Raw genomic sequence first — 27,793 nt, 5'->3', positions numbered from 1 at the left:
AGGGAAGAAGAGATGGTGCCTATAAATTATTCACACTATCTGTCTAGCCCAACGACTATTCATTGTCTTTCATTGTCTGTTAGTCTATAAGGTGCCACAGGACTCTTTTATGTCTTTCATAGTGGCAGTTCATGGTCATTCATGATGACAATGGACAATCATTAGGCCAAGGAAAGTGAGCTAGAATGACTCTACAACCTGGGCACTCACTGGGAGAGGGGGAAACCCAATTTAAAGTCCTTGCTCTGATGACTATTTAATTAGTTATAAAAAGTGGAACAGCTCCAAGAGGAGAGGTTGAGCAAGACTCACACCAGACTATCTCATAGTCTAGTGCAGGGGTCAGCAACCTTTCAGAAGTGGTGTGCCAGTCTTAATTTATTCACTGTAATTTAAGGTTTCACGTGAACATTTTTAGAAGGTCTTGCTCTATAAGTCTATATTATATAAGTAAACTATTGTTGTATGTAAAGTAAATAAGGTTTTTAAAATGTTTAAGAAGCTTCATTTAAAATTAAATTAAAATGCAGATCTTATCAGTTTAGTGTGATACTTGCCCTTGCTGAGTTTTCCAATGTATGGCATGTATTTGGATACTTTAAGCTGCACACAGGCTTCAGAGTGATCAGTTGTTAACCAGCTCCGAGAGGGACAGAGGACAGATTTCATGTGTGAAAATACCTGTTCACACAGGTATGTGGATCCAAATGCTGAAAGCATTGCAAACGCAATTTTCTTCAAACAATTAAATTTCACTGGCAGGGACATCCAGCAGGTCAGAACAGAGGCCCCATGATCTCCCTCAGTAGCTTCAAGTGCACTCTGCAGATCTCGAAACTTTGATGCTCACAATTCTGAGCTTTTTAACTGAATGAGCTGCATTTCGAAATCTTCAATACCCATCCACTGAAATACAGACAAATCCAAGTAACTTTCTTTGAACTTTTCAGGTTTAATTAGAAAAGAAAGCACTGGGCCAAATCGCTGGAAATCTTGAAATCTGTCAGAAAATTCTGATTCCAATTCTTGCATGTACATTCCAATCTCATCGACATTGACAGTGCAATGTATCAATAGCTCTTTTATGAGTTGGAAGTAGCGGAAAGTCAAAGTTTGAATATCCCATGAAAAAACTGCTAGTTTTACAACAAATGCCTTCCAGGCTTCATAAAGATCCAAACCATTTGCCCTGCACCCTGGAGACAGAGGTTGAGTTAGTTTAGGTGAGTGGTGATGTCAATTAGAAACATGAGTTTACACAGCCATTTGTCATCATCCAGTTCGGGGTAGTTTTGTGCTTTTTCTAATTGATTGCATCAAAACAGTTTACAAAGTGCACCAAAACCTTGCCACGACTTAGCCACCGAATGTTGCTGTGAAGTGGAATGTCATTATAAGCACAGTCCATCTCTTCTAGCAGTGCTTGAAACTGTCTGTGAGTCAAAGCAGATCGAGCAACAAGGAAATTCACAATTTGCACCACTGTATTCATCACATTATTAAGCTCTGAATTAGAAATTTTAGCACACAGGTTTTCTTGATGGATGATACAGTGAAATTTGACTGTTGGACGGCCAATTTGATCTTCAAGTAACAAATCCCTTCTGTTTTCCGACCATGGCAGGAGCACCATCTGTTGCCACACAAAATATTTTTCTGATATCAAGTTCTCATTCTTCAAAATCATTTACAAAACTTTCCACTATATCTTCCCCCTTTGTTGTGCCATGCAGGGGTTTTAGGCAACAAAGTTCCTCTTGGATTTCATCAGAAGCACAATATCTTGCAACAACTGCCAAACGTGGAACATCGTTTATATCCACACGACCATCAACTGCAACGCTAAATAGTGTTGTCTCTTTTAATGCAGTCATCTGCTTTTCGGTAATGTTTTCTGCCATTTCACTTATGCGTCTCTCAACTGTTCTGGCAGAGACAGGCAGTTCTTTATTCTAGATACGATTGTATCTTTATTTGGCAAATCATTGAACAAGACCTCCAAACTGCTGAGAAAAACTTCATTGTACCACAGAGTGATGCAGGCCAATTTTAGGAAATTTAGGAAACTGAACGTGATCAAATGTCCCCAGAACTTATTGATGGGAGCCTTAAAGTATCTGCAAATGGCACAGGTGTCTTTTAAGTATCAAGATGTATGATGGCGCATCTTTCACAGGAAACTGTATGTCCATGTAAATGTGCACGGCCGGCATGTGCAGAGCAAAGGTTGACCATGGGCAGGCTCCAGCACCACTTGAGACTATGGACCACTTTCTGGTGGCTTGGTTTTTTACGCAACAGCTGTGGGGACTTCTGGCTACATGATGGCGGTTGCCAGACTTAGCTTGGTTGGACAGAATTATTTACAGCTAGTCTTAGGCTTGTTCCTGGATGAACAAGAGCTGGAGCAGCGGGCTGAGTGGGGCTGGTGGACGGAACCCCAGCTGGCAGGGGGCTGGCGGCCGATACTCCAAGCTGGCAGCAGAGTGCCACTGAAAACCAGCTCGCGTGCTGCCTTTGGCATGCGTGCCATAGGTTGCTGACCCCTGGTTGCTGCTCCTGGTTGGGGCACTCTTCTGCAATGTGGAAGACCCAAGTTCCAATCTCTTCCCCTTAGCAGGCACAGGAGGAATTGAACCTGGGTTTCCCTCCAATGCTCCCACTGAGTGCTCAAATGACTGGGCTAAATTTTATCAGGGAGGCAGCTCCCCCTCCTCCTGCCATCTTTTTTATCTTTTCCATTGCTTTTGTCAAAATGCCTGAAAGTCAAAACATAGTATGTTGGGTTGGAATGAAACGCTCTGTTTCTACTTGATTTTTTTTTACTTCAATTCACCAAAAAAATTCAGAAAAATGTCATATTTGCTTCAACCCAAAATGAAACTTTTTTAAATGTTTTTTTCAAAACCAACCCCCCCATTATTTGCCCATCCCCTGTCTTAACTCAAGATGGGGGGAGAAAAAAAGGATTCTTTCTCCTTTTCCCTAGGGGAGGGGAGAGGCTGGGAGACAAGTGTGTGAGGATTCTGCCTCAGCAGACCTCTGGGAAAGCTGTTGTCAATTTTGCCAGATGAAAGTGAAATTGACAGTTGCCTTCCAGACAGGCAGGCAGGCAGGCAGGCAGCAAGGAGCTTTCCTTTTGATTTTCCAAATGGAAAATTGAATTCTTTCAGCAAAACTGAATTTTTTTTCATGGAAATTTTTTTTAAAGAACATTTTCCCTCAGAAAATCATTCCAATCAACTCTAGTCCTAACTGAGATCAAGCCCCCACTGTGCTAGGCACTGTATGTTGTAACAGACAGTCCCTGCCCTGAAGAGTTTTCAAATTAAATAGACAAAGCACACAGAGGCACAGAGTTAAAGTGGCTTGTCGAAGGTCAGTGGCTGAAACCCAAATTTCCTGAGTCTCCATCCACTGGCCCACACTGCCTCTCTGATTGCAAGGATCAGGTGCAGGATCAGGTTCTCATTGCAGTTCCTAGTGGGCAGCTGTCACCATCACTGCTGGTACTAAATGGCATCCTTCTTGGTTGTCTCACCCCCAAAGCCAAGTATTGTGTTGTCCTTCCACCTATGACTAGCCATAGAGGAGAAAGGGTGAGGAAGTTTACATTCTGACACTGCTCAAGCCAAATAAAGACTCATTCTCCAGGGCTGTCAGTCCACTACCTTTACCAAGTACTAAACTTCACATGGTGGCTTTAGGTTGGACATTAGGAAAAACTTTTTCACTAGTAGGGGGGTGAAGAACTGGAATGGGTTACCTAGGGAGGTAGTGGAATCTCCTTCCTTAGAGGTTTTTAAGGTCAGGCTTGACAAAGCCCTGGCTGGGATGATTTAGTTGGGTTTGGTCCTGCTTTGAGCAGGGGGTTGGACTAGATGACCTCCTGCGGTCCCTTCCAACCCTGAGATTCTATGATTCTATGATTCTATGGTGAAAACAGAGATTAAAAATAAAATAAAATAAAATAAATTCTTCTATTGGTACGAGTAAGAGATTTCAGGTGTAGGGGTTTGTGTCATATATAACAAGCTACTTGACTACAGGCTGGATTTAACAATGGCTTTTTCTTATATGCAAAAAATCCCGAGTTGTGTGCACTGTAGCTGTACAGTCTGCTAGAACAATGTTTTAAAGCTATTTCACCTGAGTGCCTGCTGATTAGCCTGCTGAGTTTTTTAAACCAATCCATTGAATTCACTTCCGTTCTGTGTCCCCAGTGATCATTCACCTATAGAAATGCATAGACAAACAAGGCCACAGGTGCAGAAAATTGGGTCCTTCCTGCTGCTTATTACAATGTTGACCTTGGGGATTTGTCAGAAAGAAAGAAAGAAAGAAAGAAAGAAAGAAAGAAAGAAAGAAAGAAAGAAAACATGCTATGCAATAGAATTTTACTAAAATCCTGCCTTCCTTTTCTTGTTAGGCTTAAAAAAAAAGCCTTCATGCCTGGCAACAAACACAGACAGTGAACTGTGTTTTTGTTTGTTTCAGATCCCTTCTGCATCCGGGAGGGGGTTTCGGACTGATTTCTGTCCCGTATATATTTCTCCCCCACCCCACCCTCCTGCACTTTGGTTTCTGGTTACTTTTTTCAGCAAAAGAATGTGCTCTGCCTTGTGGTCACTGAACCTGCAGTCTTGCTAGTTTCAGTCCCATGTGCACAGGAAGACGTGACCACCTGCTTGCCATATCAGCACAGTGTGTTACATTTAAAACCAAATCTGGAGAGTTCTCATCTTGAAACACATGGCTCTGATCCAAAACAAAACTGCCCCGTTAGCCAGAATGCTCTGTGTAATTCTCCTATCCAAGAACAGCCCCAGCTCCCTCCGGACCATAGCAGTGGTATTCAAAAGAGGCAGCACAGCACTTGCCAGAAGAGTTCAAAGCTTTGTTGACATCGTGAAGTGGGGCACCTCTTGAAGACTTCATCATTTCTGTCCTAGCCCCCTTACTACAGATTTTATAATTTACTCTGCTTATCGGGGGGTACAGGGCAATGCTATATTTAACAGTGCTATTTTATACTTCATTGTAATTTTAATTATTATTTGTATCATAGTAGCACTCAGAGAACTCTAGACACTGTTCTAGGCACTGTTCATGCATGTAGTTAGAGACAGTCCCTGTCACAAAGAGCTTACAATCTAAATGGACAAGATTGGATGGATGAAATGATGCACTGTCCTCATTTTACAAGTAAGGAATGGAGGAACAGGAAGTCTGTGGCACAGCAAGGAACTGATCTCAGATCTTCTAAATCCCAGCCCTTTGTCTGAATGATAAGACCATCCCTCCTAATTATAATATGATTTCTTTTTTGACTTCTATAAATATAATGTCCTGAGGATAAAGGACCAGTCACTGGCTCATAGCTCATGTACAGAAGACAGGTGATCTGCATCCCTCCCAATAAAAACGTCTCTGCAACATACCTGAGTTTCAAACCACAATTCCAGTCCTGGCTCTACATAAGGCCCTACAAGCCACTTCAATCTTGATCTGAAATAAACACCCTGTGCTGTTCCAGTCTTGTATTTCTCTTCAGCAGAGAGAAAATCTGTGTCAAGGTTTACAGTGTTTTTTATGATGTGACCCAACATCTACTGGATGAGACTACTTTTTAAAGTGTATGACCTGAATTATGCTGCTGTTCTATCTATTTCCTTGTCTTCCACCTTAGGAAGAAGCTACTGAATAACTTTTATGACTATTATTATTATTAGCTATTATCCACGTTGATATCACCCTTTGAGAAACTGAAGAGTTCTCTCTCTTCCCAGGTGCATTCATTCTTTATAGGAACTTTACTATATTTTGAATGGAGCAGACATGGACCATTTTCAAGTTAATAGGAAATGCAATCTCTATAACATCACGTATCACTACATACCCACAGCTCCCAGTGAAGCTAAAAGGATTTGCAGGTGCTCATATTTTGGGATTAGGACGCAGAAGGCCCTGCATTAAAACCTCTGGGCACCAGCATCGTGTTGTACTGAGGCTGGCACAGTCCTGGGAATAATGCTTTCTTCTCTTAGCTAACTATTTTAGAGAGTGAAAGCAAAACATTAATTTCTGTGGCACCCAAAGATGATCATTGTAAGATGTCCTAAATGGAAAGTGGCCATTTCAGTATAAAGGACATAGGCCCTGATTCAGAAAAACATTTGTACACCCACTTAACCTTAAACCAATGGAACTTAAGCTAATATTTAGCTGAATTTGGGCAGTAAATGTGTGATTCAAAACTATGACAAAAGAAAGTAAGGAAAATATTTCTGTCCCTAATATTGTTAACTATAAACACACAAGTCATCAATGAACATCCAGTGTGTGTGTGTTGTTTGGGAGAGCCTTGGGTGAGCACCGCAAGAACCTGGGCTTTAGCACGTTTACCATTTTAATTAAATAGCTTTACCACAAGAGACACAAGTGGAGCGGTATGACTGGCTGTCATTCATGTCATACTCTAGCTGTATCAATTAATAAATGCCATGTGGATGGGCCTTCATTTTCTATTATTTCTATTTCATAGTAAGCAATAAGAAGCTCCAGGCAGGGTATTTCTGGGGCAGCTGTAGTCACTTGACCTTTGGTCTTATGCTGCACAATAGCGCCCCAGGCCTGCAATAAAGTAATTCCTTAGAAATGTACAGCTGGGCCTTATGGCTTCAGTAGTTTAGACTAAAAACTCTGAGTAGTAAACACTCTTAAGGTACGTCTACACTATGGGATTATTCCGATTTTACATAAACCAGTTTTGTAAAACAGATTGTATAAAGTCGAGTGCACACGGCCACACTAAGCACATTAATTTGGCGGTGTGCGTCCATGGTCCGAGGCTAGCATCGATTTCTGGAGCATTGCACTGTGGATAGCTATTCCGTAGCTATCCCATAGTTCCCACAGTCCGCACCCCCCTTGGAATTCTGGGTTGAGATCCCAGTGCCTGATGGGGCAAAAATCATTGTCGCGGGTGATTCTTGGTAAATGTCATCAGTCATTCCTTCCTCCGGGAAAGCAACGGCAGACAATCATTTCGCGCCCTTTTCTCCTGGATTGCCCTGGCAGACGCCATAGCATGGCAACTGTGGAGCCTGTTTTGCCTTTTGACACTGTCACCGTATGTGTACTGGATGCCGCTGACAGAGGCGATACAGCAGCGCTACACAGCAGCATTCATTAGCTTTTGCATGATAGCAGAGACGGTTATCAGTCATTCTGTACCGTAGGCTGCCATTGTAAATTGGCAATGAGATGACGGTTATCTGTCGTTCTGTACTGTCTGCTGCTGTCATGGGTGCCCCTGGCTGAGGTCAACGGGGGCGCAAAGACAAAAATGGGAATGACTCCCCGAGTCAATCCCTCCTTTATGCAGGGGCGGCTCTAGGAATTTGGCCGCCCCAAGCACGGCGGCATGCCACAGGGGGCGCGCTGCCGGTCCCGCGACTCCGGGGGACCTCTTGCAGACGCGCCTGCGGAGGGTGCGCTGGGAGGGCGGCAGGCGGCTCCAGCGGACCTTCCGCAGTCATGCCTGCGGGAGGTCCGCTGGTCCCGCGGCTCCGGTGGACCTCCCGCAGGCATGACTGCGGAAGGTCTGCCGGAGCCGGCTGCCGCCCTGCCGGCAAAATGTCGCCCCAAGCGCGCGCTTGGCGCGCTGGGGTCTGGAGCCGGCCCTGCCTTTATGGTGTCTAAAAATAGAATCAGTCCTGCCTAGAATATGGGGATAGTGTACTAGAACCAGTGTATCAGAGAACCAGAGAGCACAGCTGCTCCGTGTCAGACCCCACAGAAATGATGAGCTGCATGCCATTCATGGGGGGGTGCCCCTGCAACAACCCTAACCGTTGCTTCCCTCCTTCCCCAACCTTCCTGGGCTACCATTGCAGTGTCCCCCCATTTGTGTGATGAAGTAATAAAGAATGCAGGAATAAGAAACTGTGACTTGTTAGTGAGATAAAATGAGGGGAAGGCAGCCTCCAGCTGCTATGATAGTCCAGGCAGGACATTAAGTGGTGTGGGGGAGAGGAGCCCAGCATCCCACTGCTATGATAGTCCAGGCAGTACAGAAGCTTTTCTTTACACATGAAGGGCGGGGGCTGATGAAGCTCAGCCCCCAGTTGCTATGATGAGGACGGTTACCAGCCGTTCTGTACCATCTACTGGGAATGACCGGGAACCATTCCTATTTTTACCCAGGCGCCCCCGGACAGCCTCTCCTGAGGTCAGCCAGGAGCACTCACGGGCTGATGATGAGAACGGATACCAGTCCTACTGTACTGTACTGTCTGCCACCAGGGAGAGGGGAGAGGATGCTGCTGTTTAGCTCTCCAGCACCCCGTCTACCAGCAGCATGCAGTAGACATTGGGTGACATTGAAAAAAGGTGAGAAACAATTTTTTCCCCTTTTCTTTTTGGGGGGGTGAAGGGTGTAAATTGACAACATACACCCTGAAACACCTGGGAAAATGTTTTTGACCCTTCAGGCACTTGGAGCCCAGCCAAGAATGCAAATGCTTTTCGGAGACTGCGGGGACCGTGGGATAGCTGGAGTCCTCAGTACCCACTCCCTCCCTCCCTCCATGAGCGTCCATTTGATTCTTTGGCTTTCCGTTACGCTTGTCACGCAGCACTGTGCTGAGTCCCTGCTGTGGCCTCTGGAGATTTTTTCAAATGCTTTGTCATTTTGTTTTCTGTAACGGAGCTCTGATAGAACAGATTTGTCTCCCCATACAGTGATCAGATCCAGTATCTCCCGTACGGTCCAGGCTGGAGCTCTTTTTGGATTTGGGACTGCATCGCCACCCGTGCTGATCAGAGCTCCACGCTGGGCAAACAGGAAATGAAATTCAAAAGTTCGCGGGGCTTTTCCTGTCTACCTGGCCAGTGCATCTGAGTTCAGATTACTGTCCAGAGCAGTCACAATGGTGCACTGTGGGATACTGCCCGGAGGCCAATACCGTCGATTTGCGGCCACACTAACCCTAATCCGATATGGTAATACCGATTTCAGCGCTACTCCTCTTGTCGGGGAGGAGTACAGAAACCGGTTTAAAGAGCCCTTTATATCGATATAAAGGGCCTCGTTGTGTGGACGGGTGCAGCGTTAAATCGATTTAACGCTGCTAAAATCGGTTTAAACGCGTAGTGTACACTAGGCCTTAATGTACTATTAACCAAGGATAGCGAATACAATGATGGATGCTTACCAAACAGCAGTTCCCTCAGGGTAATGTAAAGGCAATGCCACTTACCTGAAGTACACTTACATTGAACTGACCTGAAAACTAATGTGGTACCACATTACCAAGTACCAATTATCACAGGTACCAAGGAATTGCAGTCTGCTGTTAATCTTCCTGTGGACACTATTTTCAAGGTGCTGTGTCCAATCATGATAAATGATTGACCACTTGCCTTTTCACTTCTTATAGGAGGGAAAATAGAAAAAAAACCCAACCCATATCAAAGAACAAAGCAAATGAATTATAGAGACAAATGATTCCTTTCAACTGATTCACTAATGAACGTATTCTCTTAAGCCTTCTGTTCATGAGGAAAAAAAGGTGTGTTGCTAACACATTAGCTAACACGTTTAAATAATAGGAAAGACAATCCAAGTTATCAAGTGGTAGGCCTCCCCCACTAGGGTTTAGCACAGGGGAGGGCAAACTACAGCCTGCAGGCCGGATCCGGCCCATCAGGACTTTGAATCTGGCTCACGGGATTGCCAGCCCATGGTGCAGGGGTGCTAAAGCAGGCTCCCTGCCTGCCCTGGCTCCGCGCTGCTCCTGGAAGCGGACCCTGTGCCAATGTAGCACTGCTAGTGCAGATGCTCTAAGCTGATGGGAGAGAGCTCTCTTGTAGAGTTATGGGGAGAAGCTTTCCCACCAGCATATCGCTGTCCATACCGGTGCTTAGGCTGGTGTAACTTATGTTGTTCAGGGGGTGGCTTATTCCCATTCCTGAGCGACCTAATTTATACCGACTTAAGCTGCAATGTATACACAGCATCAGTGTCATTCTGATTGCCAAGTGAAAGGGAACCTCCAATTTGCATACCTGCATGACCAGTTGGCATTCATGTTTATACTAAGGCAGTCCTTGAGCAAGTCAAAGATCTATATGAATAGAGCCAATATTTGGTGTAGCCCTTCTTTGTGTAAAATCAAAGGTCTTCATTTCTCTTTTGCACAGTCCACTCCATTTGTCCAAATATTGATGGCTTTACTTTGGTTTAAAAATCAGGTTAAAAATGGGATGGCTACAAATACACACCCAGGCACCCCTTAATCTCACCATCTCAGAATGCTCTGTGCTGTAATGTTGGAAATTTGGTATTTCCCATAAATCAAAAATTTTATTAAATTGTTATTTTCTTGCATTGTTCATGCCATTCAATATGATTTTATCATGTCCTCTTTTTAAAAAATCTACTTAAATAAGACCAAACATTTGATTTTCTGCTGCTATTTTTAAAGTACTTTAATTTCAGAAGCAAAGAATTGCGAACAGATGTGTTTCTTTAAATCAGACTCACAGAATTAAATAGGAAAATTCATAAATTCCAAGACCAGAAGGCACCATTGTGATAATCGTTATGTCAGACCACCTATATAACACAGGCCACAGAACTTTCCCAAAATAATTCCTAGAGTGTAGCTTTTAGAAAAAGGTCCAATCTTGGTTTAAAAATGATCAGTGATGGAGAATCCACTATGACCGTTAGTAAATTGTTCCAGTGGTAACTACCCTCATTGTTAAAAATTAATGCCTTATTTCCAATGTGAATTTGTCTAGCTTCAACTTCCAGCCATTGGATTGTGTTATGCTTTTCTCTGCTAGATTGAGGAGTCATGGCCAGCACATTTCTCGGCCTGCGCCACTTCCCGCAGCCCCCATTGGCCTGGAATGGCAAACTGCGGCCAGTTGGAGCTACAATCAGCTGAACCTGTGGACATGGCAGGTAAACAAACTGTCCCAGCCCGCCAGGGGGCTTACCCTGGTGAGCCACGTGCCAAAGGTTGCCGATCCCTGGACTAAATTCTAAAAACTCTTTGCAACTACAAAGCTCACCATCTCTTCTATGTATCAGAACCTCAAGAACTGAACTCATGTCTGCATGTATACTGATCTTTTAATCATACTCTCTCCCTTTTCTTTTTTAATAAATTTTAGTTTAGTTAATAAGCATTTGGCTGTGAGCATGCATTTGGGTAAGATCTGGAATATTCAGTAACCTGGGAGGTAATGTGTCTGATCCTTTGGGATTAGTAGAACCTTTTATTTTATATGATGAGATAAGACTTTCAGAAATGTTCATCATATTTGACTTGGGTACTGGATGGAGGTCTGAGGCTCAGTTACTTCAAGGGAACTGTGGTGTTGGCTTCTGGGCAACCAGTGAGATAATAATGAAACTGTTTTATGATGGTTTGGTATATCTAAGTATTGAAAATATCCACCAGCTTTGGGGATTATCTGCCCCATTCTATGCAATTCACTCTAGTTGAGTGACCTCAGCTGGCTCCCACTGGGACCCCGGTCACAGCAAGTTATCTGGAACTGCTGATTTTAAAGTGTCTAACTTTAGTAGCTTCTGTTTAACATCCTCTACAGATACTAGTGGAATGGAAAGAGTGTTATCACATATGAAGAGAGTATATCATCTGTTTTTCCCCAAATACAGAACAAAAATATTTATTGTGCAATTCTGCCTTTTCTGCATTATCATAGATAATTCTACCATTTTCATCCGGTAATGGACCAATGCCATTGTCGGGATTCTTTTTGTTCTTAATATATTTTAAAAGCTCTTTATTGTTCTTAGCTCTGCTAGCCACAGACTTCTCCTTGTGTCCCTTGGCTTCCCTTCTAAATTCCTAACTTCTGATTTATATTGAAATATACATTGATTAGAACTACAGTGTCCACAGAGAGGAATTATAGCTAGAAAAAGAGCACTCTTAATTTATTATATGGCCCAATCTGTCCATTAGATGGTTAAATGCCATGTTTGAAACCTCTCCACCTCACGGGTTACCCAGCACACTGTATTTAATTGGCCATTAGAATTTTTCTCTTTCCTTCTTTCTGCTTTCCTTTCCCCCCGCCCCCAGTCTCTCTGGTTTTTAATTCTATCCTTGTTTTTCTCCACTTTTCACCCTGTTAATTGTGTTTTTTCTCTCTGTCCCTTCTTCCCAGAAAGTAAATTTAAACACATGATTCAAACCTTCAAATCCATGGTGCTTAAAGTGAGTTTATAATTAAGCAAAACAAATTCATATATCCCTACTAAGAAATCCCATCCCCCTTCTAGTAAATGAACAGAAATGTCTGTTTAAGCTGTTTGTTTCTCTATCAATCTATGAAAAGTTAATGTAATCTTGTGCCATTTTTGTCATGGAATCAGCTTTATAAAAATACCATATGGTCCACTAAGGCCTGCCCTTATAACCCCAATAAATACAAATCACCCTAGAATGCATCATTCTAACCTCAAATATGCAGCTAGTGCTGTAATCTCAAAAATCCTTCAAAAACAAAACAAACTAGTTCCTTTTTAAACTGATGGCTTGGTGCTCTTGACTTCAGCTATTTGTTCTATATTTCAACAACACTAAATAAATATGCTGGAATTGCTTATCAGCTCTGACTCATCCCCTTGCCATCCTCGATCCCAGACTTTTTGAGTTAGTGACTGTCTCAGAAAGATGAATTGAATTCACTCACTTGGTTCCTTTCATTTCAGGATTGTCTTCAGTGTATCCCTGGGGAGTCTCTTTTATTTTCTAAGCTTCCTAAATTTGGCTAATCTTTTTTGATAATTCACGTCCCAGCTCTCTATTAGAGTTCTTTTAAAAATGCTCTGAAACAGCTTCCTAATGACACACAATATTATATATGTAATATCTTTCTTATGTCTAATGCCAGAATAACCTCCTATAATTTCTATTTCATGTGTACATACCTATAGACAAGACTCAAATGGTAAACATTATGCAAGGAGAATTATCCTTTCATTCCCCAATAACGTATAGCAATTCTTCTAATTATTTCATCCTTCATTGTTCCTGCATTTCTTTCCCCTAACATTTGGATAACAAAAATATCTTTTTCTTTGTGATTTACACCAGTATCCACTAATAAGCTCTGAGTGATAACCATATCATGCAGGAAAGGGGAATCTATTAGAGTTGTAGATAGCTCCAGAATTTGGCTCAGACATATTGTATCATTTCATTGCTGACCAGTTGTGTCCCACTGAACTTTAATTAGCTGCTGTAGGTGGGTGGGTGGACTCTTGAATAGAGCTGCTTGACTAGCTAATTTTTCAGTTTGATTTAATATTGTTCACCCTTCAGGATAGGTGATTCAGTACAGTGAAGCTTAATTCTGGATGTCACATTAAACTCTGGTTAGAGAGACATGTTTCTCTTTCAGAGATCAGATGTAGTATCATTATAAGCCAACATTTTCAAGAATGATTTGTGAGTTTTGGTGCCTCAGTTTTTGTGTTCTTCACTTGGCATGCCTTTAAAGAAGTCTAACTTTCAGAAAGTATGGCGCACCCACTCTCTGAATATAAGGTCCTTTTTAAGGTGACAATTTGGGCATCCAAAAATTGAGGCACCCAAAATCAATAATAATAAAATCTTATATTACTACCTAACTAGTCCTTGGGGGAGGAAGCAGAGAGGGGGAGAGAAGAAAGAGAACGACTCTTTGCAGGTGGATGAACTCAGTCTTCTAGTAGGTCTTTTCTGTTTTTAACCCTGTGATCAGGGTGGACTGGTTGCATAGCAAGCCAGAATACTATGCCACAAACCAATCCTCCCTATATTAGATTCCTTCCTTCTTTCACATCTTCTGCCAATCTCCTCCACAATGCAAATCTCACAGTGGCTTCTTCACTGGTCAGGTAAATGTTACAGCTAGGCAAATATCTACCAAAATCTGGTCAAAATGTTAAATGAATTTGATCTGGTCATGTTTGTGCCTCTTTTGTACTCATTTTCAAGGAACATTTTATGGGCACAACTTTTCACAGAAAACCAATGAATTTCAGTATTTGTGCTGGAAGTACTTACATGTCATACTATCAGGGAACAGAAATAATACCATGTTGCCTATATGACAATTCCCAACTAACAAAAACCCAAAACAGAATATTCAGGATTTGAGGATCACAGAGCAAACAGTTCTAAGAAATGGTTTGTAGAATAAATCTGAATAATGAATATATATATACAAATTGTGATTTCCATATTGATTTATATTATAAATTTATTCCATAAATATGGAAATCACAATTTCTTCACAGATAGTGAGTCAGTAAAGAAAAATCCAGGACCCCACTACAATAGCAGAAAGACACAGTATCCAGCCTCCTGAGGGTTCTCACTCTGTGGGGGAGTCCCCAAGTATGGTAGACCCACTGTAGCATTCCTATGCCACTCCTCCTGCTGGTCTTTGGCATGTCCAGGAGAAAGACAATAGATGCATAACAGAGCAGGCCCTGAGGCCTCTGGATTGAGAGGGGGAAGAATTGGGAAGGTTGCTTAATACCAGTTTTGCCATGACTCCTGAAGCTGCCCTGAGCACAACTCTGATGCCATGATGCAGCTCAGACTCCTGGTCTGAATGTGTTGAATAAACTGTCAATTCTGAATTGTTCACTTAGCTCTTATGAATGCTCTGTATTTTTTCCTGTGTGAATACAATTACAGGATATTTGCCACACAGTCTAAGATTCTTTCATTACCCTCAGCATCCTTCTACAGTATTAAGAAAAAAGATCAATCAACCAACACATCACTCAACTCTTATTTTATCCCAAAATATACTGTATCTATCCAGTGCCTCTTTGCATCTTCACAGGAAAGTGTAAAGGCAGCTTTACTATACAGATAACATACAGTGAAGTAGATTGTCAGTTACAATTTCACTTGCCATTAATTCACCATAATTCATCAAAAGAACCTGGGATAGAGGGAGCACAAATAGCAATGGGTTAAATACAGTAAGTGGATGACAGAGAGAATCTATTATAAAAAAGATGCCTACTCAGGAACTAGAAAGAAGTTGTTCCTCATGCCATCCCTATGCCTCTAGAGTCAACCTCTAATGCCTTTTACAGGTGGCACCTTGAAACATACGCAGGAATGCTATTAAAAACAAACAACCTTTTTGTGACCTGAGTGCAAACTTCTCTGATTATTGAGAATTTGAGATAAAGATGATTATGTTCCAGGAAATGTCTTGGCCAGCCACTTAAAAACAGCAGCCTCTCTGCAGCCACTGCATCCATGGATCCAAGTAAAACAGCTGCGTGTAAACAAACCCGGGGCATGAAAAAAAAAAGAGAACAAAAGAAACTGATCTGTACAGTGGCCAGAACAGCAATGTGCTGGCTAAGGATGTCAGTTCTGTGAGCACTTAGAGCATTATATTATCCCCTTGAGGTATAGACACAACTCCCCTTAGAACTAGTTAATAATGTATGCATAAGTTTGTGACCTAGTAGAAATATACTTTAAATACACTGCATGAACATACACAAATATATCTCATCATAAGAAATAGAAGGGAAGGAAGCAAGCACTTTAAATTTTACTAATTAAAACTTGATAGCAAAGTGGAGACTATCTAATGTTGAGCGCTCCAGATAACACTTTTAAACAGGTGTGATACGAATGTATGATGACTTTTTCATTTGTCACATGTAATTTGTATATTAACCATTCTTCCTAACACCACACACACACACATACACACACACATGCTGTGAAACATGACAAATTATAAATCATGCTGTAGATTCTTCTTAATGTTTATAAAGCTGTACTCTAGTTTTGAGGCAGAAATTGGAAAGATGCCTCTTTTACTTTCAGATTTTGAGTAAGAATACACCTTGGTGAAAAACTGCCATAAGTCATCTTCAAGGAAAAGTTGAAATGCAAAACTACAATGTAGAAACCCTGTCTGATACCTCTCTCACCTTATTTTTCCAGCTGGCAACATTCTCTTTATTTGTTTACTTACAATATTTTAACACATATTGTCAGCACTTTGGGAGAGAAACTAAATCTTCTTCTGTTTCCATAAAACACTGTGCATGTATATGACAACATATAAATTACTGACACATATGTTGGCAGAAAATGAGTTAAAAATACTGTACTAATAAATTAATACATATTATTACTATTATTATTAATAATAATGATAGTAATAATAATAGCAACAGTAGTAGATGACAGGACAGAAATAGCCATGAATTGTTATTGCATATCTTCTGCAAAGTCCATCAAAAGAATAAATTCGATTGACAATCTGCCAAAAAAACCCAATTATCATGGGAATATCACTGTGTTGGATTTCATTCTGACTAGTGCATTGCATTTATCAACTCTGTATAACTTTATAAATATTAGAGTTGGGCCAGTTCTGCAATATATTTTCTATAGATATTCGTTAGAAATTGTAATGAATTCATTTTGGCTATGTTCATGCTACTTTTTGTGTTTTCTTTCTGCAATATCCATGCAATTCATTGTGCTGCCATGGACATCAACAACGAATGCCCAGATATTTTTTGGAAACTGAATTTTACATTTGTGTGTGTGTGCAAATATCTGGACCTGGAAGTGTTTGCACACTCCTACAATCCAGGGACAGACAATACCATTTAACCTACCTGACCAAGCATAACTAACCAATACAGCTCAGATACCCAGCACTTAAGAGAGAATTGTTCACAGTGAATCCACAGATTTTAAAGCATTCAGCAAATAATAAATGCATCTCAGGAAATCACAAGCTGCTGAGGGCTATTCTGTGACCACAAATAAAAGCTAAAATCATTGGATAATTTTTTTTTGCTGTGAATCATCGGTTCATCTGTAATAAATAATGACTGATAATTCTTTGTTGGTGATTAAAAGGATTTGATCCCTTCTGAGAAAGATCCTTATATTGCACATTTCCAACAGAAATTTAAAAGTGCTGACCCAGCAAGCCCTCCATATGTGTAACAGCCCTTGGAATCCATGGGAACTGTGCATGCGGACAGTTTGAGGGAATGGGTGTTTATATGGCAGATCACGGCATTCATGTTGTTACATCTCAACCATCGGCATGCATGTATCAAATGTTTTTTACATGAAGAGTGTTAAAGAGCTGTCATCCTGAGATACTTGGGTTAAAACATCTTCAACATTTATACGTTCTTGGTTGTCCTTAAAGGAGATATACACTTAACAATGCAGTTATATTTCCCGTGTGCTTCCTCATTTCTCTCACTACTGTTAATTAACAGAGATTTTTATTGTTTAGTCATTAGCTGTACTGAGGTAGCACCTGGGAGCCCCGGTTAGGGACCTGTAGGGTTGCTCAGGCTGTGCTAGATGCTGTACAAACTCAGGACAAAATATAACCTTGCCACACACAGCTCACAAGCTAAGAAAGAGATTAATGCTTGTCTTTCTCATCCTACTTGATCCCACAGTAAAGTCAAGGCTGAATTTTATGACATCACAATGGTTTACAGAGAAACAGACAGTGGAGTTGTAAAACAGGATTATGACTTCATTGCGGGATCAAGCAGAAGGGGTAAGGTAGCCCGGGGGAAGGGGGGAGTTCTAGAGCAGTGCTGACCTTTTGTTACAAAATCCCAAACCTCACTGAAGCTTTGCTATAAACCCAGAATTGGTACAGGCTCTTCCAAAGGTCGGTGAACATGGCCCGAGTTTCAGGTAAACACCCTCCTCTGTTACTCACTGCAGGGAGGGGGTTTTTTAGAACTGGGTTAAGGACGTAGCAATCTGCAGCTGCACAGCTTATGTGTTATGTTTGAAACAACTGCTATCTTTAACAAAGAAAAAACCCTCCTGTGAATTGCACTCTTTCTGCCTAGCCAGACCATATACTGTAACTATTTTTTTTTACAACTCCCTTTTCTGCTTGTTGCACCATGCAATAAATGCCACCACTAATGAGATAATATCAGTGTGTTTGAGAGCAGACTGACCCTGCTGTTTTCAAGCAGTTTCAACTTCTCGACAGTCAGGAGCCTGCCTAATGTTCTGTGGCTGCCTCTGGTCAATGACATGGTACAAACTGCCTTATCTCCCTGTGGGAGGGAGGTCATTGCCAAAACCACGGCTACTTGACTGGGGAGGAAGGCAGTCTATAATGATACAAGCAAATAGCTTGAGCCAAGTAGAGGGCTTACAACAAATAGCCCTAAATAACTCCAGTCTGAAAGCATTTCAGTTTTCTCTGCATGTCAACAGACGGCACTGTCTGAGCTCTAAGTATGATTCAGGAGACTTTTATTAAACATTTTGCACTAAAAAGCCATCATTTGGGATTTCTGTCTGGGCACGTTCTCAAATATGCGCCTTCACTTTTTACACAGCCCTTTTAATTGAGCCCTATCCTGGCAATGGAGAGCGCTGTTTATATATATATATATATATAATCAGTTGTACATTATGGTTAAATTGTTTTATTTTTATTTCCAATATCACCCTTTCCTCCAGAACACTCGTGGGAAGATGCTGTGTTGTTTTACCATCTCCCCATGTCATGTCCTTCATAACTGTGCTGATTGGATGACTGGGAGCATCTTGGCACACCCTATGCGTGTGGCTCCTCCCAGATGGGAAGAAAACTGGTCTCGGTGTAGGTAACGCTGAGAGGAAGTTTCTGCCTTGGAGAGAAAGTGAAACTGTTTTCAGGGAACTGCCTCTGGTCCCTCTTTCAGTAATAAGTAGCTGGTCTGCCGTTTACTGAGCTCATGCCTGTGTCATCATTCTACAGACTCTGCCCGGCTGTGTTAACCCACTAATATGTAGACTGTGAGGTCCCTTAAAGTAGTCAGGCAGACAGACTGACATAAAAATTCTGCTTTCAGTTACACCAGGGAGATCCCTCTGTGTCGCATAGATGAAACTGAGCAGCAATGGGTCCAGGCCCAGTATAACATTAAAGAAACATAAAGAGATTCCAGTGTGAGCCGACTACCCTTGACTGTGTCCCTGCAGCAACCTATGCTAGTTAAGGAAGAATTTCAATTCATTCCCTTGAAGGTCTATCATTGTTGTGGAGAGGGTACTAAGCTCGGGCAGGGTGTAGCCTCCATACACTTTGTTCTATTTTTACCTCATTCTTTGCCAAGCATGAATTGTTGTTATGTTAGTGATGCTTGATCCCTTCCTGAATCTGATCAGTTAGGGGCAGATTCAGAAACAGCTCTGCGCAGCTGCAACAGTGTTGAAACCCAGTACAAGCCCTGAAAAATTAAGTGTTGGGTGTGGGGCTTGTGTGGTATGAGTGAAGATTTTATTGAGTCTCTCTCTTACTCTGCAGCCGAAGAGCAGTCATGAAAGGAAGAGAAAAATGCACAAAGCTGGAATAGTAAAATTCACGCTTCTCAGGGAAACAGCTAAACCACACAGAAACACAATCTGTGGGAGGAAGCGAGGCCCTGTGGCCCCAAGAAACATTTTCTCCTCCCTGACTCATCCCCTGTTAGAGATAGGTCAGTAGTTCACCTGTGTGCCACATAGCCAGCTGGCTCACTACATGACAGTTGTGTGGCTCAGATCCCAAGGATTCTGCCATAGGGCCTGACCTAAGAGCCTCTTACGTTGGTGGGAATTTTATCATTGATATCAATGAACTTTGGATCAGGTCCTTAATCTTCTCCTGGAGACACAAATATCTCCAGTCAACAATTGGAATACAGCACATTAAAAGTGAAATAAACTCCTTTTTATTCAAAATGTTTTCTTTTCCATGTGTCCCCCAGTGTGAAAATCTTACTAGAAGAGAGATTGTTTGATTTGTAAAGGTCTGTTTTTCACATCTTTGTCTTGGGAACAGTCTTTTTCTCTGCTTAAATTAAGTCCAAAATGCCAACCAATTTAAAGAAAATATTCCATTTTCCAGAACCCTGTTGCTTACAAAAATAAATTCTTTTGCTTTACAGCTTCCCTATATGATAGTCGGACAGACAAACAGCAGGCTTTCTGATCTGACAGTGTACAATAATGTCAGCTGATGAAATGATCATTAGCTACCAGAAAAATCACACTTTGGTCAGAAATGTTTTCCCTTGTTTAGAAAACTAGAGCAAACCATTCTGATAAAAGCTCTTAAATCTTGTTTATGTTCAGCAAAATGACAAGTTTATTTCAAATTGAAAGTTGAGTTCATCACAAATAAACACAAAGAATTTTAAAGAATCATATAAGCAGAATCCTCACTCAAAACTGAATTAAAAACAAATTTAGTCTTAAATAAAGGTATTTATTAGCCCTTTATAGCATTCTTCTTTTAAAAAGAGAGAGACAGAACAAACTATGCATTTAATATGTGCTTCAGCAACTCTAAGAGCATAGTAAGAGCTTGTATTTTTTCTGGCACACTCCTGTGTCATAATCCCATTGCATACTTTCAAATGTATTTTTAAATTGCTCAGCTTCTATCAACAAACTCATTCAAGGCTGTGTTATTTAAAAGGTGAATGCAAAATTCACAGAGCTCACAATGTCCACTCTGACATATCTGTTACCAAGCAGTACTAATCATCCCTTTCCGACTGAAAATAAAATGTGGACTAAAGGATACCAAAAAAGGAAGACAGTGACCATATTTAGCTCCAGCAAGCTGAGATGATGCCAAATAATATACTTCAAGACTCATTTCCATTAAAAAGAAACTTAACAAAAAAAAAGTGTTTACCTTGCCTGACGTTGCATGGGTAAACATTCTTGCATAAAACATGAGATGCTGTGTTTAGACATGCATCCTGATCAGGAAATGAACTGGGTTTCAGGGGAAACAAAACCATCCTGGGCCCAATTCTGTTATCAGTGAGATGGTTGAAGTCAGTGGGAGCTGCACTCACCTCACTCAGGGCAAAACCGGACCCCATATCTTCCTCCTCCCTCACCCCCCAGTGTGGGGGTAAATACTGCTTTATTAATTGCAGAGATATACAAGAGATTCTAAAACCATGTGAAACCATGCAGATTATTTTAAAAGGAATAACATTATTGAAAAAAATGTTATACAAGCAGTGGTAAACCTCAGTGGTCTGGGTCTCAGACAACAGAAAATCCCTTTGAGGAGTAGTAAACATACTAAAAATAGGAGCTGTTTCTTTTTTTAAACTCAGCTTACAATAATTGCCTTTGCTCTTCTATCCTGATTTGCAGCTCCATTTTGAGGTGTCCAGCAATCTTCCACGGTATATTAACATGACCAGGGGTTAATTCTGCAGCCCACCTTGGGGTTTAACCCCCATTTACTGTCAAGAGAGCAACATCATTATCAACTGAAGTAAGATCCCCAGGGCAAAATTCTGGCCTCAGATGCATGCATGCAACTTTCAATTTAATTTAACATCTAATATCTAAGGGCAGAATTAGACTTTTACACTAGCTAAAAAAATGCTAGCCTCAGTCTGTGCGCATGTTAATATATACTTTTAAAATCCTCACTGCAGTGGGACATATATTAGTATGTTTAATAAAATGCCCTATATGTTTCAAAGGTTTGGCCTAAGTTCTTCTAATTTTCCTTTCACTTTGAAGTGTCCCCCCTCCCCATTCTGTAATTCTGACAAGAGTTTCCTTTTCATTTTGACTTAACAGGCATTCCACCACAACAAGGGATTCTGTGATCCTAATCTTCTAATTTAGTTACTGTGTATCTGTAAAGTAGACTTGTATTTCATTGCTGTATCTCCAATACTGCTACAGCTATAGTTAGTTATTTCATATCTAAAATCTGATTGTGTTCTTTAGTTTTCAGTTCATTAAAGTTCACTTTAGCTTTTCTACTGAAACAAAAGAAACGTTTCCCTGGTCATAAAAGTAGTAACTGGAGGTGGGAGGGGCAGGGGAACAGCCTTTGAACATTTGGCACAGTAGTTTGTATTTTAATATTCTCCTTGTGCGTGATTTTAAAATAAAAATATATTGTTTATAGGAGCCTTCAGCTAAGAAAGTAAACAAAGGTTCTTTTAAATATAGCCCCACAAGTAATTATAATGCAGAGTAGGAAAAAAGGATGGGAACACTAACATTATTCTGTGCAATGTGTAATCATACATTTTGAGTAAACAACAGAATTACCATAAAAGCCAAGATCAGTGCCCTTATAGGTCGCTGGGTGTCAGGGTCTATCATTCAGAGTTCCCCTGCACAGTGAAAATGCACTGGAAATAATTTTGACTTCAACTCTTTCCATGCTGTGTCAGTAAAATCTGAAACCTAGAGTGTCCCTTTTATCAGAACATTTCTCTTAGCTTCAGAAAAGCTGCAGACACCAGTGTAGGAACAAGCTAGTTCCATTTGAGGGCAAAACGTTATTGTCAATGTAGCTTGGTCTTCAGCTATGGAAGATGTTTTCCTGCCTCTGTATTTCATTCAAATGTAATTCCCATGCTGTGCCAGCAGGCAAGAGCTTTTTTTAACTAAAACAGAGCAGGCAGCAAGTGATGATAAAAATGCAAAGAGAGAGGGAAAATAAAAATGATTACAATGGGTTTTATAAAATAAATAATAATAAAAATGCATAGTAACTTCCACCTGAGGCTCTCAAAAATGCTTATAAATTAATTGATTCTTTATTAATTATCCACATCTCACAACACTCTGTAAGACAGATAATACTATCTCCATTTTACAGACAACCGTAAACAGAGGCCTCTAGTGGTCATGTGACTTGCCCCAAGTCAAAGTTAGGAAGAATCACCAAGGTGAAAATCCTGGCCCCTATTGAATCAATGCCAAAATGCACAATGCGAGCAGGATTTTGCCCCAGGAGCCTGATTCTGAGTATATTGCTCTTACCATTTAATACACTGCCTTTTATTTTTTTTTAACTTCCATAGTTCCTGTTTATTTAATGTAGTTGATGCACAGACAGCAGTGGGTCTAATAGCTGTGGCGCCATCAGGGGTATTGTCAATAGCTATACCTGAACTGCAACACTCCTCCATGGCTGCAATTATGTTTTGTTGTAGATTTTGCTTTAGTGCCCAGTACAGTATTTGTCCACAATACCATATAGCTCTTGCCATCTTTAAAGCACTGTGCAGATACGAATTTATTCTCTCCATGTGAGGTAGTTACGTATTATTAGATTCATTTCTTCAGTCACAGGGAGGTATGACATATACAAATTACTGCTGCCACCAAATGGTTCCAAATTAAGAGGACAGCTTTAAGTTCTGGCCAGGTCTCCATAAAAGCCCTGCTTGCAGAGGTTACCTGGGAGATAGGGCAAATCAGCTCCACACCTCTTAAATGTGCCCCACCACTTGGTAGACAGTTCCAAGTGCTCCATCCTGGCCCCTCACCCAGTGTAATAGGGGTTCCATGCAGCTTGAATCATTATGCCACTTGCTCCTGCAGGAGTTTCCCCCTCCAGAAGCCCAAAGCCTGGGTCAGCAGAAGCCAGCGCTGAATCCAGCCCATTAGCCTTTTTGTGCAGATGAGGAAGTTGAGGAATAGATGTTAAGTGACTTGCCCAAGGCCAGAGAGGCAAGCAAGCATCAGAAGTAGTTGTAGAACTCATGAGTTTTAGCTTCCAGTTTTGTGGTCTAACTACTAAAGCATGGTTCCTTCTCATACAGTCTCCTTTCTCAGAAGGGTCCACCCTGCAAAAATGGATTCAGTACCTTTGCTAGAGCAAGTTACTACACCAAAAGTACTTCTAACTTTCTCCTCATCTAACAGTTACTGAAGCACAAACATATAATAACGTGCAATGCTATAATTAACCATAAATCTCTGCTTTAACCAAAAGAGCTCTGACATAGTATACTGTGTCACTGAAAGGCTGGAACAAGAGCACAACTATCACCGAATCCACCTTTGAATAAGTTTCTGTCCGTATGATGTGCTTGCTTTTTCAGTCTAACCCACAAGTTTGCATTTGTATGGTTAGCTACGAATCATATATTATTTACCAATACCACCATTATAACGCCAGGATCTGGCAATACTCCAACTGAGAACTGAAAAGCAGACACTGTATGTTTAGTTTAAGAAACAGTACAGCTAAGCCTTAAAATACCGATCCTTGAATACTATACATTTAAATCATTCAGTTAAAGAGTTATTTCCCAAGCCTTTTGTTTTCTAGCCACAAAATTATTTGGGTTTAATGAGGAATCAGAAGTGGAATGATACCCAACAAAGGGCCTTATTCTGCAAAGTGCTGAGCACCCTTTATTCCCAGTCTCATATCTATCCAGGTACTTGTATTCACTGCAGTGGCTGAACAACCACTGAGCATTTAAAAGTAGAGATCACAATAGTATGTCTTTCATCCTCCCTGTTTTTTGTTTGCTTGTTTGTTTTTGTCTTCCAACAGCCTGTAGAGAAAATGTTGATGTTTATAGGGGGTTGCTTTGTTTGTGTTCAACTGTGTGTCAGGGAGAACTTATTGACTGGAAGCTACGTTGAAGAAATGGGTATTACATTTCGGATTTTAGGTGGTGACATCAGTGGCCATTCTTGTCTCTTGTGGGGGTTAGTTCTATAGCCTAGCTCCATCTCCTGTGAAGGTTTGGCTCCTGCACTCAGGGACCTCTCCCAGCTGGTCAGCAACTACATCGTTTCTGTGGAACATTGTTGTCAGGGAGGTAATGGCTGCAGAAGGAGAGGTGATCTCTTGGATAGTTAGGGCCAATCTCATGGAGAGCTCTGAATATCAGGAAGAAGCCCTGAATTGGATTCTATATTCAGTGAGTACAGAAGTTGTTCATGTCAATCTGTGTTGCTAAACAGGCAGACTGCTACCTTTTATATCATTTGGAGTTTTTTTCAGGGGGTGCAGCTTTATTTCTATCAATGGGAGCTGAAGATGAAAAACACCTCTGAGGGCTTCCTTCCCGCTCTCTCTGCTTCCCATTCTTCAGGTCACCCCATTTTCACAATCTCCCATCCCCTTCATCCTCACTCAGACTCACTTTTCCATTGACCATTTCACTTTCCCAGTACTCTCAGCAGGCACTGGGGTTCTTGGCTGCTGGGAGAATTCAACAGGGAAAGTGGAACAGGGTCTGAGAGAACACAGCCATGTGTCCCCGAGGCTGAATTCCACATGGGAAACAGGAATCTTCAGCACTAAGACTGCCTACTCCAGCCTTCACACCCCAAAACCCTCAAAAGGGAAGGAAGCATCATCATCATCTTCAGTTTGGTGACCCATGTTGCCTGCTAATATTCCTTCCTCCTCCCTTCAGCCAGCATGATTGCCTGGGGGGTGAGGAAAGGTGGAAGACCCAGTTAAGGTACAACCAGATGAACTCTTTCACTTCATTCTATTGAGGAAGTGGGGTATGTCCCCAACAGAAAATGCTATGAGAACCCATTCACAAGCAATGCTGCCTGGAACTCCCTCTGGTTGCAGCAGCCTCCAAAATGCCAGAGGGGATACTATGCAGAAAGGATAATATACCTAGAGTTGAGCATGCATGTGCATGTCCCCATCTCATCTGCTCCTCCTTCTGGGGGAGGGGAAATCCTCATATGGAAGAGACCTTCCATGAATGGATCTGAAGGGCATAATCTAGCCCTTAGTTTTCTGAAGAAGAATCTTAGATTCCTACCAGGGCCGGCTCCAGGCACCAGAATTCCAAGCAGGTGCTATTGTATTATGGTCACTATTTTCAAGCGGTCCTGTTATAGTTATCTCTTGGACCAGCTCCTGCGCTCTACTCAGGATTAAATCTAGAGTTGCCTCTCCCCTTGTGGGTTCCCGTACCAGCTGCTCCATGAAGCAATCATTTAAAGTATCGAGAAATTTTATCTCTGCATTTCGTCCTGAAGTGAAATGTTCCCAGTCAATATGGGGTTAATTGAAATCCCCCACTATTATTGAGTTCTTAATTTCGATAGCCTCTCTAATTTTCCTGAGCATTTCATCATCACTATTACTGTCCTGGTCAGGTGGTCGATAATAAATCCCTAATGTTATATTCTTATTAGAGCATGCAATTTCTATCCATAGAGATTCTATGGAACATGTGGATTCACTTAAGATTTTTACTTCATTTGATTCTACATTTTCTTTCACATATAGTGCCACTCCCGCCACCCCCCATGCACGACCTGTTCTGTCCTTCTGATATATTTTGTACCCCAGAATGATTGTGTCCCATTGATTGTCCTCAGTCCACCAGGTTTCTGTGATGCCTATTATATCAATATGTTAGGATTGGTTATTTAAATTTCAGTAAAATGATTGGTTAAGGCATAGCTAAGCAAAACTCAAGTTTTATTATATTGTCTGCAGTCAATCAGGAAGTAAGGGAGGAAATGGGAACAGGGACTGGGGATGGGGGAATTGGGATCATGTTTTGCTAAAGGGGGGAATAGGAACAGGGGATGGGAACAGGAACGGGGACACAGGCAAGGCTCTGTGGTGTCAGAGCTGGGAAGGGGGACACTAAGGAAGGAAACTGGAATCATGCTTGCTGGAAGTTCACCCCAATAAAGATTGAACTCTTTGCACCTTTGGACTTCGGGTATTGTTGCTCTCTGTTCATGCGAGAAGGACCAGGGAAGTGAGAGGGTGAAGGAATAAGTCCCCTAACAATGTTAAAAAAAAGTATTTATTTTTGTCACTTTTATATTTGTTGCATTTCACTGAATATCCCATTGGTCTTCATAATTTGTAAATAGAAACACCCATTTAACTGTTTTTTAAAAGCTAGTTTAGTCATGCTCTTGAAAAATGGTATACATTTCCCATAATATACATAATCCAGTCCTGCTCCTATTGCAGTTATCAGGCCCATGTTTAGTTTGTCCTAAACCAATAAATCAGAGCATTCAGAGTTATAGCAATAAATTATTTGGCTATACATATATAAATCTTGATAAAGTATTTAAGGTCTCCCCCGGTTTCAAAATTTCTCACAGCTGAATAAATGTTAATAAAAAATAAATCAATAAGTACAGTATAAAATAAATCAGAAGTAGCCACAAAAAGCATACACACTCTGCCTTATTTATATCCATCTATATTTATACACACACACAGAGTATATATTTAGCAAAATTGTGTCTTTCCACAAGAAAGTGCTGACAGTCATCTCAAGATGGCCTACTAAAAGAGCAGAGAGAAAAAGACTGCACTGTTTTGATGAAATAGGTGAACATATGATATCTAAATTGCTTTACCTATGCTGCCCCTCACATTGAATACTGACATATATATTTATAGGCTGTGGGTTTAGTATTATGAAAAATGTTTTTTCTCTATGTGAAGCAGTTGTTTTTTGGTCCACTTACACTAATCATAAATATCAATACTTTTAAAAAAATGGATTTGAGAGCATTTCCTTCACCTAGTTTCCATCAAAATGCAATGAGTCACAGAAGACTGTCTGATTTTCTTTAAAAAAAATATGGGGGTTGTTTAGGGCTGCCGGAGAAAGGTGTGCATTCTCCTTTCAATTCTTGTATATAACTTCCATGAACACAAGTTCCAATGTACTCCTCGTCTACACTAGGAAAAATCCATCAATGTTTTTTTTAGCTCCAGTAGCTCCAGTAGTTGTAGCAATGACGGAACAGGACTATTTCACATAGGCCACCACCTACCACTTTGGGCCACCGTTTGGGCCTCGATTAAGGAAAGCATGGCTATTTGAGGCTTAAGCCCATGCCTAAGTGCTGTTCTGTGTAGTAGTATGGCTATTGTACACCCCTAGTAACAGCCCAGCCTGATCACTAATTGACTGGATTTGTAC

At 41.1% G+C, this 27,793-nt stretch overlaps 1 protein-coding gene across 16 annotated transcripts in view; it reads right to left on the bottom strand.

Moving 5' to 3' along the window:
- Nucleotides 1-27,793, bottom strand: part of LOC120406051 (potassium voltage-gated channel subfamily KQT member 1-like) — an 819,762-nt gene that overhangs the window by 223,034 nt on the left and 568,935 nt on the right. Inside the window, exon 22 of one of the 16 annotated variants that reach the window (XM_039540377.1) lies at nucleotides 21,211-21,328. The exons of the other annotated variants lie outside the window; for them this stretch is intronic. Coding sequence (XP_039396311.1) covers nucleotides 21,326-21,328 — 3 coding nt within the window. The 3' untranslated portion in view covers nucleotides 21,211-21,325. Of the gene's footprint in view, nucleotides 1-21,210; nucleotides 21,329-27,793 lie in introns of those variants that run through there. 16 annotated transcript variants of the gene reach the window in all.

Source organism: Mauremys reevesii, linkage group 1, assembly GCF_016161935.1.
Source record: "Mauremys reevesii isolate NIE-2019 linkage group 1, ASM1616193v1, whole genome shotgun sequence".
Classification (NCBI taxonomy): domain Eukaryota; kingdom Metazoa; phylum Chordata; order Testudines; family Geoemydidae; genus Mauremys; species Mauremys reevesii.
Note: the sequence above shows the minus strand (reverse complement) of the source record. Positions and strands in the feature narration are given on the sequence as shown.